This window comes from Chionomys nivalis, chromosome 22 (assembly GCF_950005125.1).
Source record: "Chionomys nivalis chromosome 22, mChiNiv1.1, whole genome shotgun sequence".
Classification (NCBI taxonomy): Eukaryota; Metazoa; Chordata; class Mammalia; order Rodentia; family Cricetidae; genus Chionomys; species Chionomys nivalis.
Window position 1 is genome coordinate 36,634,009 of NC_080107.1, and position 19,305 is coordinate 36,653,313.

Consider the following 19,305-nt stretch of genomic DNA (forward strand, 5'->3'; position numbering starts at 1 on the left):
CATAGATAAATTATGAAGACATTGTTTCTAATTCCAATTACTAAAGCCAAATCTCTAATTAACAATTATTTAGATCTTGGGAACACTGACTCTTAAGCAGTTTTAGGTCACCTTTGGTAATGATTTACCAAATCCACACCACTAGAAGTGATCAAAATATTGCTGATAACCACCATTATTAAAAGGTTAAACTATGTACTATGCACCTGTGATGGTTAACCTTGGCTGACAATTCAGCAGCAACACTTGCAGCAGTTGTTGCAACTATAAGGGTGTTTCCAAAGAGGTTTCACTGATGAGGGAGACTCACTCCAAATGTGAGTCACATCCTGTGGGCTGAGTTTTCAGAGTAAATGACATGAAGAAAGCCAGTAGAGCACAATTATTTAGTGTGGTCAGCAGCATCACTTTCCTGTAGCAAAGCCTTCCCTGTCACAAGCAAAAATAAAAGTTTCCTACCTGAAGTTCCCTTGGGAATGTATTGTGCCATAGGAACCAGTGATGTGGAATGTCATTCTGTATACGTATTGCTTTATTGAATAAAGCTGTTTCAGCCTATGGAAAGGCAGAATTAAGCCAGGCAGGAAATCCTAACAAAGATAAATAGAGAGAGTAGGCAGAGCTAGGGAGATGCCATATAGCTGCCAAAAGAGACAGATGCTAGGCTTTTACCAGTAAGCCACGGCCTTGTGGCAATACACAGATGAATAGAAATGGGTTAATTTAAAATGTAAAAGTTAGTTAATTAGAATTCTGAGATAATAGGCCAAGCAGTTTTGCAATTAATATAGTTTCTGTGTGATTATTCAGGTCTGGACACCCAGAAAACAAAACACAGCCTCTGTTTACAAAATGGTGCCAATGTGGGGTGACTATAAAACCTGAGAAAACTTGAGAAAGAATTCTAGACACAAAAGAACAGAGTTAAACATGGCTTCTTGCTAACAGCATTTTCTCATGTGGTCTCTATTTGCTAGAGGCAAGGAGAAGCATGATTCCTTTAAGAGAAATCTTTCTGACTCAGCATTAACAGCCAAAAAAAAAAAAAAAAAAAAAAAATCAGGAGGAATTCCTGGCTCATGTTGAGAGCAAGAACTCTGACAAAGAAACTATTCACCACCAACAGCTAACAAATGTCTGGGATCCATACACACATCAACCACTGGTAATTGCCTGAGTTAATAATACTAGGAATTAATTTTCTCTTATTGAGCAGGCCTTAAATACAATTAAATGTCTGTAGGATACTGCTCAGATATAAGTACCACTATTGCACCTTAGGGGACATCTTGTGATCCTTGTCAGGGTTGTAGTTTGTAGGCTATCAAAACTGAGTAGGACTATTGATATCTTTTCCCAGTGGCACCCTGAATATCTCCTCCTGGTATGAAAGGAGCTAGTCAACAGAAAGAAGCCTTCAAGATCAACTCTGTTTCTATTCTTTAAGTCCTGTGCTCACAGTTTGAGGTATCATCGGTAATAGCATCTCACCTATAAGCTCTGGGAAGTAGACTAACAATAATACTCTGTGATGTTTGGAAGGGGAGCTCTCAATATTTTTAAGATATAATATGGTTTTGAGGTAGACAAATGCCCACATGGCACAACTTCAGTTTGTGTGTGTGTGTGTGTGTGTATATGTGTATGTGTGTGTATGTAATATTACATGTAATTTTAAACAACCGTAAGATTCTATGACTATTAGGGCTTTTTCAGATATACTTAGTGTATTTATCCCTCTTGCCTCTACTTCCTCTATATTGCCTCTCTCCATTATGCCCAGTTAAAGCTTCCCCACTTCTATTTTTTCCATTTCCTACTTTATAGAAGCTCTGTTCTCTTAGTTCCTTCTTTAGGGCTCCTTCCACCTCCAGATACTCTCACCCAATAACTTTTTACTTTCCTAGTTTCTGCAGGTCTATGGACTGAATTATACACTTATTCCTAAAGATTTAGAGCTAGAATCTATTATCAAGAGAGGACACATTTTTGTTTGTGGTACTTCACTCAGTATAATATTTTCCAGTTCATTTATTTATCTGCAAATTTCATGATTTCATTTTTCTTATACATGAGCAACATTGCATTGTGTATATATACCATATTTTCATTGCCCATTTGTCACTTAAAGAAAATTCAGGTTTCTAGTTCCTACCTAATGTGAGTAGAACGGTCATGAACACACAGCTGAGCAAGTATATGTGGAATAGACTGTCCACTTCTTGGGCCTTATGATAAGTAGTAGTATCGCTGGGCTATAGGGTATTTACTTAGATTTGGGGGAATTTTCCACACTGATTTCTAGAGTTTGAAATTGCCAGTTTGCAATCCCACCAGTAGCAAATGTCAGTTCTCAAAGAAGGGAGGCAGAGTCAGGAGAAGCTATGGAGCTGCTGCTCGAGACAGATGTTCTGAAACTTTGCTGGTAGTCCATGACCTCATGATGATGCACAGAGTAATGGAGATGGGTTAAAGGACCTAGAGCTAATGAGCCAAGCAGTGATTTAACTAATATGATTTTTGTGTGAGTATTTTGGGAGAAAGGAAAAAGTGTCCTTCCTTACAACAAATTGTCATCTACATGGCCAACTAAAATACACTTAAAACCTAAGAGAATTTGAAAAGAAAATTTCAGAAACAGAAAAATACACAGTTTAATACAGCTTCTTGCTATTTGATGGCAACATGCTGCAACTCCTTTAAGAAAAGTTTTCCTGATTCAGCAGTAGCAGGAAAAAACAAAACAAAACAACAACAACAACAAAAAAAAAACATGACACTTTGAAATGCTGGCTTTCTGGGCCTTGCTGCCAGTTTGAACTCTTATTCTTTCAGGAGACTGAGCATTTGAATTAGCTTTGAGAGCAATGTGCTATGACTTGCTTGGTGGCAAAATGGACTGGCTGTGTGCCTAGATATGGGGCATTATGCATGACTCTTGGAGGCGGCAAGCAGTTCCACAAAGCTGGCCTGGGCTGGGCAAGCAGGTAGTGCTGTATTTTCCCTAGCAATGGAACAGCTTAAGTTTTTAAGGAGTACTTAGTATTTTATGAAGCACTCCTTCCTGGACAATAAGAATTGCAGATACACAGTAGGAGAGATTTAGACATAAAAAATGTCTAAACAAGACACAGTGTGTTTAAAAAACGTTCTTCAGCTTTGGAGAGAGAAGCAAAAGAATACAGCAAGTTATAAAATAATATAACAAAGTCTTTAAAGAGACAGAGTACAGACAGTTATAGATTAAAAGAAGTAAAGAAAGGATAAGCCACGTAAAGATGGAGAATACACAGAGAATCTGTATATTACTGTGTTTTCTTTTAATTTTTTGACTTTGAAGGAGCTAAGGACACAGACACATTTTTATTGTATGAACTGCTAAACTAAAACAGCATGTATATTATAAAGGTATCTTTACTTCAGAATTTGGGTCTAATGATATGTTGCTTTGGAAAAGAGGTTCTTCTTTTGATTCCATAGAAAATGAGAACCTGTGGATTGCTTCCAGACTGATATGGTTTGATGCATGAAGACTCTCTGAAAGGTCGCTATGAACACCCCCCAAAAATTACTTCAGCCAACTGCTGACTGAGATGAACCTAGCACACAGGATACACCATGAAAGACCTGATTATTAGTGCCCCCAATCAGCATTAAGCAGTATGGACAAAACTATGCCCATATTCCCAAAGATTGTTTATAAATATTTCTTTACATATAATGGGGGATATGCTATAGAAATTTGCACCGGTATGGATCTTGGTTTATTGATACAAATTTAAGGTCAATTTTCCTATACTGTGTATATATAGTTCTGCTCTTGATTAAGGTATTGTTATTGTGTGGCTCATTTTAAAATGTAATGTATAATTAAATATATAGGTTAATAGAAAGTCATCTATAATGGTCAAGCTCATAGTCATGTTAGTTAGGTTTTCTAGATGTTCAGATATGTATTTCAGATGGATAGGCATTTTTCAAACCTTTTGAAAACTACAGAATATGCCATGTAAAATGTTTAAGAACTTTAGACTTTTCATGACAATGAGACACATCTGTTCCTGTCAACACCAAATAGCTTTAAGAGAAAGATTGGCATTGAAGAGACTTCCTATAAAATTTGTTAGCCATTTTGTCAAGAAACTGTTCTTGCCTGGACTGCTTGGTGAACAGCATATGTACGACCCATAGATAAAATACTGCTAAACTACCCTAAAGGTGAAATGGGCCTTCAGAATTCCTGCTTTATGAAAGAGTCTGCTAGACATTCTGCAGGACACAGAAGAAGGGGACTGACAAACTGCCAATATAGGTGAAACTGTCTTTGAAATTTCCTACTTCATAAAAAAGTCTGCCAGATACTATGGGCCTATAGACTGAAGATGGATGCCCCAATGGTACAGAAGAGCCTTGGGTGAGTGTCCAGGTAGCAAGAAGTGTCTGTCAATTCTAGAGTTTCAGAAGTTGCTTACAGTGTACTTCCTGTAATATTATATCCTTCTGAAATCTTTGATGGAGTTGAAGAATTTATAATTATAATTATAGTTTTCCTTAGACATGATAATAGATAAAATAGATATAAACATTGTAACTGTAATTTTTGTTTTATACCTGTTTTGTTATATATATTTTACTATGTTAACGCTAAAAGCCTCCTTTTTATTTAAACACAAAAAAGGGAGGTGATGTGGGATTCCCTTCTGTATGCTGTAAGTAAGATTGGTCAATTAATAAAGAAAACTGTCTTGGACTGTTGATAGGGCAGAACTTATGTAAGTTGAGAAAAGTAAACTGAATGCTGGGAGAGACAGATGCTGGAACATTAGCCAGTAAGCCATAGCCATGTGGCCATACACAGATGAGTAGAAATAAGTTAAATTAATATGTAAAAGTTAACCAAAAGAAGTTAGAATTCATGGGCCAAGCAGTGATTTAATTAACACAGTTTCTGTGTGATTATTTCAGGGCTAAGTGGCTGGAATAAGTGACTCCCTTACAACACTTCTTCCTTAATTGCAATTGCTCATTGTATTATTGACTTCTCAGAATTCATTTCACAAGTATTTTGTTATACTTGTATTCATAAAATTGTTGTTACACTGGTGAAATAAAAATATTTTCTTTTAATTTAGGTTGATTTTTTTCTCATTTTGTCTATTGTCATTCGAAGAGCAATATTTTAAAATGTATTGACTTCATTAAAATTTAGTGAATGATGTATTTGACTGTTATACTAAAAATATAGCCATTATGAGATCCAGAGTCATAAAGAGTAATTTCCTGTTTTAGCAAATGTGTAGAGTCTTAGGTCTTAGTATTTGTTTTCAAATATATTACGTACACCTTTACACATCTCATTATTTATATGCTATTTATTAAAATATTTTAATTCTTTAACTAGGCTTTGTGCTTTTGTCAAGGATTAGTTGTTCATAATATGGATACATGTGGTCTTTACTATCTTCATCTTCTACTGATGACTTCTCTGGTCAGCTCCCACTAATATACTGGCTTACTAGCTATTAGTTTGTAATATCTTGAACTACAATGTTAGTTCTCCAAAAAGAATGTTTGGTTTGTTTGTTTTTATGCTTGTTTGTGTGTTTTGTTTTTTTCTTTCCCAGTCCTTTGCATTTTTGCATACATTTTATAGACAGCTTATATATATATGTATAAAATGTCTGAAATATTTCATTTTGCTTGGCTTGTGATTTCCTGGAAAGAATGACATTTCACTGAATTGGATCTGGCAGAGTCTGAATAAGATAGATCACTCATTTAGCTTTTGCTAACTTTTGTTAAGAATTTGATGGTTTTCAGTATTTTATATGCATTCGTTCAGAGTGATATATATCTCATACTAGTTGTTACCATTGTAAAAGTAACTTTAAATATTAATTTAATTTAAATATTAAATATGAATAGAAGGAAACACAATTCTAATTTTTTAATTCTTATTAAATTCACTTATTTTAAACTTCTAAATATATATTATCTTGTATACTTTACACATAAAGATTTTTCATTTGTGAGTAGATTCACTTTTTTCATTCTGGAAGAAATACATGTCTATCATCTTTCATTTGCTTTATTATACTGTTTATACCATAGTTCAGTAGATATGATTTTTGTTATCATCCTTTGCTTTTGTTTTATTTTAAAACATTCTGTGGAGCTAGTAGCTTGGAGGGGCCAGGAAGAATGAGATTGTGAACAAGGAGGTCAAGACAATGATGGATACACCAATTGAAACAATTTATCTGAGCTAATGGGAACTCACCAACTCCAAAACCTGGGAAGGAACAAGCATAAAACCAAACTAGACCCCATTAATATGGTTCACAGTTGCATGGCTGGGGCACACTGAGGGTCCACTGGTACTGACACCATGATTTATCCCTACTGCATGTACTGGCTTTTTGGGAACCTATTTTCTTTGGTTGGATACCTTGCTCAGCTTAGATATGGTGTGGGGGTCTTGGACCTTCCCCAAAGCAATGTGCTTTACCCTCATGCCATGATGATACATACAATGAATTGCTGATATGATGATCCCTACTGTTGATAACTAAAGAATTTTCATCTCTCATGTTCTGGAGCAAAAAGGGTTATAATTGTCTTAATATTTATATGTTTGCATAAACTATAATTTAATTTATTTCAGGTTATTGTCAAGACTGGACCAGGGACTTTTCTTAGCCTGGCAGTTTATGACAATTATATCTTCTGGTCTGACTGGGGACGAAGAGCTATTTTACGTTCCAACAAGTACACAGGAGGAGAAACAAAAATTCTTCGTTCTGATATTCCACATCAACCAATGGGAATCATAGCTGTTGCTAATGACACCAATAGCTGTAAGTTGTAATAGGAAATAATATTTACTAATTATATAACCTTGTTGTAAGAAAGGCTGTTTGTTTATTTTCCAGCTGCCCAGACTTCCGAAATAATCACATAGAAAACATATTATTTAAATCACTGCTTGGCCCATTAGCTCTAGCTTCTTATTTGTTAACTCTTACATATTAAATTTAACCCATCTCTATTAATCTGTGCATCACTATGAGGTCGTGGCCTACCAGCAAACTTTCAGCATGTCTGTCTCTGGCAGCGGCTTCATGGCTTCTCCTGACTCTGCCTTCTTTCTCCCAGCACCCAGTTTAGTTTTGTGCATGTACCTAAGTTCTGCCCTATCAACAGACCAAAGCAGTTTCTTTATTCACCTATGGTATTCACAGCATACAAAGAGAATCTCACATCATAACCTTCCAAATTTTCTCATTCATAGTAATATAAATTTTGTGACCTTGTGACATAATATTCAGAATTTGATTATTTGATATATAAAAACTGCCTGAAATGTTTAATTAACTTCTAAAGTATTTAGTAGGTTAACATCAGAACAATTTCTGTTTTAATTATTTGTGAAATTCTACTTCAACTTCATTTATTTCTCATATCTTTAAAAAATGCAGACTAATTTATTTTTGGGATAAGGATTTTCTTAGCATTTTTTCATCTTGGTTTATAAATCCACAGACATTGGAATACTTATGTAATTGTGGTTTGCAGTAGGAATAGCTCTGATAATGCCATGGCCTTTAAAATTTCTGAGTGCCCTGGAGGTCAAGGCCATTCAATAGTTTTCTGCTTAACTGTAATTAATGTAGAACATGTATTCATCACAAAATGCTGCTCATGGGCCCATTCATTGCAGGTGAGCTCTCGCCATGTGCCTTACTAAATGGAGGTTGCCATGATCTCTGCCTTTTAACTCCCGATGGAAGAGTGAATTGTTCCTGTAGAGGAGACCGAGTATTGCTAGCTAACAACAGATGTGTGAGTAAGTAATGATAATCTATGCAATATGGTCAAGATATATTGAAATTTTGTTATTGCATTCATAAAGTTGTAGAGGTTCAGTTCTTTTGTATCTGTTTATTCAACAATCCAGCTCATTCTAGTATTTTCTTGTAGTTTTATGTGTTAAGTAACAGTATCCAAGAAAATAGCTATGAGCCTATGGTTGGGGGATGACTATGTTAGGACCCTTTTCTTTCCACCTTCTTCACATACAAAGAGTTACAGTTACTGTATACAAGATCATCTATTTAATTGTAGCTGCATCTTTGAGACTCTCACAATTATAAAATCAATTACAGTTGAACTAGAATTCATACAGGAGACCAGTGGTCATGGAATAACCTCCTTCATAGTCTATGGCAGTATGCAAATGAGAAAGAATGGCTCATGCAGCTTATTTGTAATCATTTCTAAACTGTTAATTAAGAATGTAACTTTGCAGCCTTGCACAATGTTTATTTTTCCCAAAGGCATTGCAGTCTTTAATTAGTACCATTATAATACACCCTTATTAAGAGCTAAATTTCCAAAATAAATAATGGTTCAAGTGTTTCAATATTGCCATGAAAAATTAGCAACCTACATAAAAAAGGTTAATTTCCCTTTAGTACTGTAACTCTTTGTATGTGAAAATGGTGGAAAGAGAAATATCTTGTTGGAGCTTGGTGAACTCATTTTCAAAATGTGCTAGTTTTGACACATTTCTCCTCCTCCTTTGTATTTTTTCCCTCATCATCCTTGTTAGGAAATTAACTGAAGTGGTTATGCTTACTCATTGAAAATAAGTATTTTTCATCTTTAACTTCACACGGCTTAGTCTTTATCTACCTGCAGGACCTTTTCTGGTATTTTGTGTGTCCTTTTGTTTTGTGAGTGGGTGCTACAATCAAGGGCACATCTTAGCAAAGAAACAAATTCTAGCTTATTATAAGACTGTCAGAACAAAGGAGAGAATGCCACAACTATTCATTGAATTTTAATGAGGATAAACAAATTTAATACATTGGGCCTCAAATCCCTAGAAATCTTGTTGTCTAGCACCTTTCTAAAGAGATTGGCTGACTACCTGAGTTATCTTTCAGTGTGCTTTTGTGGGTTGAGTCCTAATGATCAGGACCTGATGGCACGTGCAGACCCGGAACATCAGTCATACATCAGTATCATTCATGTTTCTCTCACAGGTCATACTATAGTGAAAGGTTCAGGCCATGACTTTGATAAAAAAAAATCAGCAAAAGACTGTCCAGTGAACAGTAGAGACCTGTTGTGCAAAAGTTTATATGTAACTGCACCTAATAAGCTACCTGCTACCCTCTGCTGCAGAGAGGTGATGAGTCAAATATGAAAATGTTTTAAACATGCAGAGTTGCACTGCAGTGGAATTGAAGTGTGGCACTGCGCCTCACAAGGGGGCAAACTGCTGTGGACAATTTTTTTATCAGTTAGGTGTCTATTTCGAAATCATGTGCTCTATCAGCAAAACTTCAAAGTAGCTGTGGCTTTGATGATAAAACAGAATATTTCTGTCACATTTAGAGCCATATCTGGGCTGATTCACTTGCGTTGTTCATGAATGTTAGTATCATCTTTAGTTTGTTAACACATACATGAGGGTAAATGTAGACAAACATTTGCTGGCCCAATCGTTGGTGAAATATTTAGGTATTTACATTCCATACAACATTGTTAACCTCATAAGATCCATCACAAGACAGGAAAGGCAAGCAAACTTTAATAAAACCTTTCCCATATATAGAATGAGAGAAAAGGCAAACTTGTCTTTAGATGGAAGCAGAAATTCTGCAGGGCTATGTATGACATGCAAATGTGAGAAAGAATTGTGCTTGTACATAACTTATTTTTGCATTAGGCATATTTTCTGTTTTCATTCTGATATGGTGATAAAACACACTGACTAAAAGTATCATCAGGGGGAAAAAGTTTATTTTATCTCCAAAATTACAGTTCATCCTTGAGAGAAGTCAAAGCCAGAACTCAAACAGAAAGCTGAAGCAAAACAAGGGAGGGACACTGCTTATAGCTTGCTCATCTGGCTTTCTTACACAGCCCAGGACCACTTTCCCAGGGATGGATGATCCACAGTGAGCTGGGTCCTCCTCCATCAATCATCAAATAAGAAAACTCTCACAAAAGTAGCTGGAGGCTGGTCTGATCTGGGCAGTTCTTCAACTGAGCTCCTCTCTTCTGAAGTTACTCTAGTGGTGTCACAAATAGCATACATACAAGCAACATTAGAGAGAGTAAGAATGTTATGTTCATAGGCTGATAAATATACACATAAAACAATTAATGAAAAGAGGTCATGAATTTGAAAGAGAACAAGGAGGAGAATGTGGGAGGCTTTGGAGAGAGGAAAGAGGAAAGAAAAATTATAAAATTTACAATATAATAGTAAAAATGAAAAAACTAAAAAGCAAACTAGAGAAAATAATGAAAGTATATGACTTGTATGTAAACCCAACACACACACACACACACATACAAATAGGGCTGCTAGCAGACCAGTCTAAATTTTGTACATTTCATGATCTAAGAGAATTTTTTTTCAATTATAATAGCACAATTATTAATATATTTCCCCGTAAGTATCCTAGTAATTTTAGATTTAAATATTTTGTTACTTTCTGTGAAATACTATTTATTTTGTCTGGTAACTGAAGTTCACTCAAAAATGATGAAAAGTTCTACACTGAAGGAATTTAATTGAATAAATTAAATTAGAAGTTTTAGACACATGTTTATATATCAATATTATATTAAAATTGCAAAAAATAAAGAATAATAAAAGTACACTGGAAATTTCAAGTAGCACTAGCAGATAATTTATTGCACATTTCTGAAAATACAAAATCTTGGACAATAATTTGTGAAACTGGACTGTATCTCCTATAGATACCAACCCTAATTAAATTCAGAACCATGAATATGACTTTATTTAAATGTCTAATTTGCTTAGTGAATAGTGTGACAAGTACACACCAGGACATTTCATACCCCAAATTATCGATCCCAAAATTTTGCTGGTGAATCTAATTTATCTAGAATAAAGATAAGCTATTAAGTTATTTTCCCTAATACACACCCTTAAAAGAGGAAACATGGTATGCTTAAGACAAAATTGACTTGTACAAAAGGTAATCTGTACTTTGTCATTGTTTGCCCATATTTAAAGTTTACAACAAATCGCATGAGATAGGTAGAGAGTGTGGAGCGAGGGAGAGAAAGAGATCGTGGTCATTTTCCATGAACATCACAAGGTTTTGAGAGTTGATGGCATGGCTGTGGTGGTAGACACTGAAAATATCAAGTTGCAAACTGTCTAGAGTTCTTTTTCTTTTCCAATTTTCCACTAATTCCTCCAAGCTGTTTCTTGGTAGGAAGTAGTGGTTTATTGTTTTTTCAGTTCTTGTTATTTATTTATTTATTAAAAATTTCCACTTCTCTCCTCCCATTTCCCTCCCACTCCCCCCACTCCTCTTCCCCCTCACTCTCCAGTCCTACGAGCAGTCAGGGTTCCCTGCCCTGTGGGAACTCCAAGGTTTTCCCCCCTCCATCCAGGTCTAGGAAGGTGAGCATCCAAACAGACTAGGTTCCCACAAAGCCAGTCCATGCAGTAGAATCAAAACCCAGTGCCATTGTCCTTGGCTTCTCATTAAGCTCTCAGTGTCAACCACATTCAGAGAGTCCGGTTTGATCACATGCTCGTTCCGTCCTAGTCCAGCTGGCCTTGGTGAGCTCCCATTAGATCATTCCCACTGTCTCTGTGGGTGCACGCACCCCTCGCAGTCCTGACTCCCTTGCTCATGTTCTCCCTCTTTCTGCTCTTCATTTGGACGTTGGGAGCTCAGTCCATTGCTCCAATGTGGGTCTCTGTCTCTATCTCCATCCATCGCCAGATGAAGGTTCTATGGTGATATGCAAGATATTCATTAGTGTGACTATGAGCTAAGGCCAGTTCAGGCACCCTCTCCTCTGCCGTCCTGGTGGCGCAGGCCGGTAGGATTTGCTGAAGGAGGCAGAGGCACCTGATCAGTTCGTGTTTTAAGTAGTAACTGGCTGCTGGGTCTCAACAGCAGAAAATTGAGAAGATAAAATTACATGTAAATCAAGAAGGGACCATGACTTGGTTAAGACGACTTCATGCCCATCATTAAGATATGGCCCTCTCTTTATGGAAATTTTATTGCTTGGGAAAATAATAGTAAGGATACACCAACATATTGTTAGAATACACAAAGCTTACTTAACTGGTTATTTTGTTTGAATTTTGAGACAAGATTTCCCTATGCAAATTCGACCCACATTGAACTCACTATGACCCACAAAGGTTATGAACTTGTAATCCTCCGGCCTCAGGCTCCAATATTCTGGGATATGGGCTTTATAGGCATGAGCAACCATACTTAATAAGTAAATGGCATTTTCCTAAAAGGCATTATTTTAAGACTCCTTCTTCTCTATATGTCAATTATAAAATTCAAGCTACTATTTTCCTCTGCATACATATGATCAATAAATGATTGTCAAGACATGCAAATCACCATAAAATAGAAATAGAAATATTAGTCAAAAAATACTTTACAAACAACATCCCAAAGACTTGCAAAGGTAAATTAATAATGACAAAATGTATTTCAGCTCATTTTCAGTGAAGAAATATAATGAACTGCTGTTCTTTACTTCATTTTATATGTTTATATAATAGTTTAATTTTATAATTAAACTTAAGGAATATAATGTTAATAATATATAATAATTCTCATTGTATAAATCCTTACTCTTACTTCCTTCAGCTAAAAACTCCTCTTGTAATATCTATTCTGAGTTTGAATGTGGAAATGGGGAGTGTGTTGACTATCTGCTTACCTGTGATGGAATCCCTCATTGTAAGGACAAATCAGATGAAAAGCTGCTTTATTGTGGTAAGTGTCTAATGAATACTTTATCACTGTAGAAAAATATTTCTGAGTTGGTTTAATAGTTTTAAGTGTGTTTGTCTGTCTTTATTTTACGTTAAAAATGTCTTTAATGTCTCCCCTGCAAAAGTACCTTTGAGGCAAATTGACTAGACTTTGCTTGTTATAAAATGAGACCCATTATTATCTACCCAGATACCAGGGTATTTACTGAAGAATATCGTTACAGTTTTCTACCCTTAAGATGCAAATTAAAAGTGCATTGGAGGCAGTTTTGTAAACTGCCTTGTAATTTTTATTTACCAATAATTTTAGGATTTTATTCCTAAAAACCTAACTCCGAGGTATCAGTGAGTGGTGGATGCTGCAGACTTACTCTGTAGCAAGGTTCCACCCTCAGGCGAATGCATATTGAATTGATGTAAAAGTATTGTTCATTTCATTTGGTTCCTGATCATCATGGAACTAGTGTCCTGTGAGGGGAAACTAGATGTGATAGCCATGGTTCATAAGAAACATGGCTTTCTGACATGCGTGCCTCCCTGGTGGTGACACTAAGCAAAAATCATCCTCTGAAGGAGATTGTTTTTTTCTGTCCTAGGAATCAGCAAGAATCTGTCTTCCTTTCCCTGTCAATCTTTAGTGTACAGTTATCCAGATTCAAATTGAAAATAGTATGATTTATTTTAACTTTACAAGACCAATAGCATTAGATTTCAGTGCCATAGAAAATTTCAGTGACGCCGGGCGGTGGTGGCGCACGCCTTTAATCCCAGCACTTGGGAGGCAGAGGCAGGCGGATCTCTGTGAGTTCGAGACCAACCTGGTCTACAAGAGCTAGTTCCAGGACAGGCTCCAAAACCACAGAGAAACCCTGTCTCGAAAAACCAAAAAAAAAAAAAAAAAAAAAAAAAAAGAAAATTTCAGTGACCTGCTTTATTGTCTACTTTCTTGAGAAACAGCATAGATCTCCTGTATAATGACAACATACAGTATTGTTTTTTTTTTGTACTATCATTTCTTTTAATATAGTGTCTTCTCTTTCAAATCTGTCTGAGTTGATGCATTTGACAGGTTTTAAGTCTTTTAAATAAGTTTCTACGCGTCCTGTTTTATACATAGACCATGATTTCCTAATATTTCATCTTTGATTGGCACTTTGTTGGTTTTCCTGTTTTGGCAACTATGAATAGTGTTTCAGTAAACATAGGAATTCAGATGCTGCTGCTATACCGTGGTTATTTCCATCCTTGGACATATATGTATAGTAGGATCATTGACTCATATGATAGTTCTATTTATCATTGTTGAAAACTTCTCATAATATTTTCCATATCGATTGCAGTAAAAATAAATATTCCCTTTTATGTACATGTTGGCTGGAAATTGTTATCTTTTGATTTTTCTTGATAGTTATTCATTATATGGTATTCTTGCTAGTCAAGATTGTATAGTGTTTCATATTGTTTTCGCTTTGTATTCTGCTGAGTCTTTCAAGCACTTTTTCATATTTTTTGAATGTTTAGATATTTTCCTTTAGAAAATGTTAATTTAAACCTATTGGTTAGAATTCACTTTATTGTAAATTATTTTACATCTTTCTGAAACTTGTGATGCTGGCACTAACAGCTATACAGTTTGTTCTTGGCACTCATCTGAGGCATCCCATGACTTTGGGCATATTGCATTTTAAAAGTTTCCATTTGGTAGTTAAAGAAAATGTTATTCCTCTCAATGGATATTTTAAATTTTTTTAGCAGAAATTTATTAATATTCCTGTGATTCTTTGATACTCTCAAAGGGAATGCATGTTTTGTTAACTTTTAATTATGAAATCCCTGTAAATATGAATGCATTAATTGAAATTGATGGATAGTAGCATTTTTTACTACTTCTGAGATAGAAACTTTTCCTTTCTTATTGAATACATGTTACATGCTTATTCCTGGAAAGCATGGGAGAAGTTTGAGAAACAATAGGTAGATACAATACCAGACTACTAGTTAGGAAACACCAGGTCTAAAGGACTCAATGAATGGATGAATTATTGTTCCTTGGTAACTAATAGACACTGTAACTCAGATCTTTCATACAGCACAGCACTGTTTTATGGATCTAGATACCATTAGTAAGGTGATTAATTTTATGCATGATTAGTAATCTCTAGAAATATTTATATAAACCTCTAACTACAAGTTTTAATCTTTATTCATAAGAAAATAGAAGTTGCCGGAGCGGATTCAAACCTTGTTATAATCACCGTTGTATTCCTCATGGCAAACTCTGTGATGGTGCAAATGATTGTGGCGATAACTCTGATGAACTGGATTGTAAAGGTAAATATTCTTACATAATCTTGGAATATCAGACAATATGATATATTTTTATTAAACTTTCACAAAGTTTGTCCCTGAGAAAATTGTGCTATGAAAACATCTGATGACATCTTTTAGAAATACTTTTGGAATAGAACTCTAGACCACTGTATTAAGAAAATTAAGCCGTATTTGGGGATATGAGAATCTCATGATCTCCTCCATCAAATGTGAAATAAAAAAATATTGATTCTGTGAGATCTGAGAGAGGATAGTTTTTGTCAGAGGATATCACCAAAGAGGAGCATTTTGGAGAAAGCCTAAACAGTGAGTACAATGATACAGTTTGATTAAAGCAAGTATTTACTTTTCTAAATCAGTCAAAATGAATTGAATTTAAAAATTATGACAACTTTCTAGTGTCTATTATTTAGCTCACATTTAACTATTGTCCTTTCTTTATTCTATTTTATCAATTGTTTTTTTTAAGATGTTTATGTCAGAATATTCTGTAGGCAGAATTTTCTGTCCTGCTATACAGTTTCCAAATAATGATAAAAACTTATTAGTTATATCTGCTCAGCCAAGATCTTAGCCTTATTGCTACCTAGTCTTACAAGTTAAATAACCCATTTAAGCAGAATGCTTAATAAAAACCTATAAATAGATTTTGGGGTTTAACCTGAAGGTCACATAAGCAAAACAGTCAGCCACTGACCCTTACTTCTTCCTCAGTTTGAAATGAAGATCCTGCCTCCAGGAATCTCAGAATGAGACTGTGTCTGAGATCTGTCTTCTGCCATCTTAAACTGCTTTCTAGGGATGGGATTAAAGGTTTCTATGGCAAACTGGTGTTGCTGCTGAGATTAAAGGCGTGTGTCACCACTGCCTGATCTGTTAGGCTGACCACTGGGGCTGTTTTACTCTCCGATCTTCAGGCAAGCTTTATTTATTAAAAAACAAATGAAATATCGCTACACATTTCTATTAATTTATGTGCTGCTACATAGCTCAAGGCTTGTTATTTTGTTTTATACATATCCTGCTTCCTCTGTGTTTGACTGGCAACTCCATCATTCTTCCTCTTAGCATTCTCTCAGTCTGGCTTTCCCACCTAAACCCTTCCTTCCTAACTATTAGGCAGTAAGGTCTTTATTAAAACTATGAGAGCAACATATCTTCATGGTACATTGAATATTCCACAGCAATATTCAGTACTGAATTTATTGCTCTAAGAATTATTATTTTTGTTCTATTGTACCTACCATGTCATTTCCTAATGTATGGGTAAAATATTTAGTACTAGTAATATTTATCTATTCATGTTTATACATGCCATATACTTCATGTTTCAAATATACTCAATGACTTCTAGTAAATTTATGTGATTTTGCATTCATTATAATCAATAAATTTCAGAATATTTATCTGAGTTCTTAATTCTCATTCTCATTGCGTACCACAATTTTGTCCTCTGTAAACATTTCACACAAATTAAGTCATACAGTGTACATAGTCCTTCATGTCCTGCTTCTTTCACTTAAGATATGTCTTTATGATTTATCCATGTTGTAAAAGATGCCAACGTATCATGAAACTTGTTTCTACTCTTCTTTTTCCTTCACTATTTTTTCATTATTGACCCTATAATATAATTACATCATTTCTGATCCTCCCTTCCAACCCTCCCAATATACTCCTCAAAGAGGTTTTTAAAATTCATGGCCCTTTTTCCCACTAATTATTGTTCATACATACAAATACACACACAAACATTCGTAAGTAAATGTGTGTGTGTGTGTGTGTGTATTCCTAAGTAAAACCTTAACTGCATAATGTTACACATAGGTATGCCTTAAGGACTAACCTTTGGAATTAGATACTAAGTTGGTGTACTATTTCGTGGGGGAAGACTATTTATACCATTCTTAGCATTCCTTAGTTGCCTGTAGTTCTATGGCTGGAGTTGAAGCCTTAGAAAATCTTGTTCCTCCTTATTGTATACTTCATTACTAATGCAATGAAAACATGGACAATTTTCCACTTGTCAGTTAGAATAGCTTTCCAGTCAATCCACCTTAGTCCTGAATTGAATATACTTTATACAGCTTTTCCTGCCTGTGATTTCCTAGTTTGTTTCTGTATTAAAAGATTGATATTTCTCACATGGCTACTAGTGCAAATACTCAAATTAGACTTTCTGCTCCTACTCTTATTACAACATTTTATTAAGGCCATACACCAGTTTCTACATCAGTTTCCTAAAAACTAAAACATAAAGTCAAATTGAGTAAGATTATTAATATTATTTTGAGTGGTAAATAATATTCAGAAAATACATACCCTATATAAAATGACATATTATATTGAAAGTTTTATAATTACTGACCAATGATGACCCTGAATGGAATACAAATATTTGTAGGTCAAATGACAATATGTCAGGCTAGTTAAAATCTGTACACAAGTATTTCTTAAACAGTGTCCTTTTTAAAGTCTCTCCATTTGCTGAACACTTTTTAAGTAAAATACACCAAACTAGACTGAGACCTCTTCCTCTCAGGAAATTCACTGAAAAATTCAATCCCCCACTGGTTCTTTCCATGTTTCCAGGGTGTTATTATGGACATTGGTTATTTAGGAATAGGATTAACTCAGATTAGTTTCCTCTAAAATTTGGGAATTTGCAAATAAAGCTATTCCAATGACCTGGAAGCCAGAGTTTCTCTAGTAGATCTCAGATAAGAAGTATCGATTTTAGGGACTCCATAAGGAGAATAAGGACAGCACATCAGACAGTGTAAAGGACAGTTATTTTAAAATAATGCGTCAAAAGTATGTGCTAAATTTTAAAAATTAAGCATAAAAGTCTAAGTATATTGGAGGCACAGAGGAAAAATCCTCTTAAGAATATTTTATTAGGAAAACCCAATCACTCAGCATTTTAAGTGTTGCAGAGAAAGTAAGATGACAGACTTGAGCTACAAGTGTCAATTTATCTTGGTGAATCAGAGGTCATTATTGATTACACTGATGAAAGAAAGCTTAATGAAGTCATAGGAGAATCAGATCAAAAGTGAAATAAGAGATTATTGATAGTGAATATAGAAACTTTTTTAAAATATTGAAGGAAAGGAAAAGTATGAATTAGAGTTGAGATGTCATGGCTCTGATGAAATAAAGAATTGAGGAAACGGGGGCAAAAGACTTAGGAGATTCAGGGAAGTCATGTAAAGCCTAGCAGCTTGCAAGAAAGCCTTTTACTTTATTGTCACCACAAGTTCAAAGAAAGGAGATCCGATGTATTTTCAAAGTAAGTTATTTCATATTCCCTATTAAAATTTAAAAACAATAAAAATTATAAGACATTGAAAGTAGACAGAGGGAAATTGATAAACATTTAAAAGGAGGAAGGAATTAAAACGAACTGAAACTAAGGAATGGGTACTATCGATTTGGTAGCTTCAAGCAGCAGTGAATGCATTCAATTAGGTTGCTGGTAAAAATAAGAAAACAGAGCTTAAAGAGGCTAAACAAAAGTTTATGGAAAATCTGTGTCAAAATTTTTTTTTTCTCAAAAGAAGCCATTGGAACTTAATGCAACTCTGTTAGTTAAGGGTTTATTGCTGAGAAGAGACATCATGACCACAGCAACACCTATAAATTAACATGTTTAATCTGGGATGGCTTAGAGACCAGAGATTTAGTCCATTATCATCATGGTGGGAAACATGGTGGCATGCAGGCAGACACAGGGCTGGAGTGGTAGCTGAGAGTTCTACATCTGGATTCACAGGTACAAGATGTGCAAAAAACACTGAGTGCCATTTGATCACCTGAGACCTTAAAGGCACCCCTAGTGACACACTTCTTCCAACAAGGCCATTTCTACATCATTTAATCTGTGTACACTTCTTGGGGCCCCTTTCCTCCTCAAATTGTATATTTTGTATATTTCCTTGCTCTGTTTTTTTTTTTTCCTTTTCATTATAAATTTACATAAGGTGAACACTAAGAACCATATGACAGAGCCAATTTTAACCTGTTTTGAAATTTCTTCTGCTGATGCAACTAGTCTAAAACTTTTTCATTTGGACTCAGCAGATGTCTTGGACAAGGTGAAAAAAAAAAAAGCAGTCACATTCTTAAGTAACAAGAACAGTCTCTAGGCCCCATACTAAAATTCT

The 19,305-nt window shown here is 35.0% G+C and overlaps 1 protein-coding gene across 7 annotated transcripts in view; it reads left to right on the forward strand.

The window, feature by feature from the left end:
* Lrp1b (LDL receptor related protein 1B) overlaps positions 1–19,305 on the forward strand; it is a 1,777,797-nt gene that overhangs the window by 1,483,107 nt on the left and 275,385 nt on the right. For all 7 annotated transcript variants that reach the window (XR_009056008.1, XM_057755646.1, XM_057755649.1 and 4 more), the window contains exons 44-47: positions 6,665–6,857; positions 7,721–7,846; positions 12,681–12,809; positions 15,020–15,139. Coding sequence is in view for 6 of the 7 variants with exons in the window: in XM_057755646.1 (XP_057611629.1) it covers positions 6,665–6,857; positions 7,721–7,846; positions 12,681–12,809; positions 15,020–15,139 (568 nt within the window). In the remaining variant the exon portion in view is untranslated. The remainder of the gene's footprint in view (positions 1–6,664; positions 6,858–7,720; positions 7,847–12,680; positions 12,810–15,019; positions 15,140–19,305) is intronic.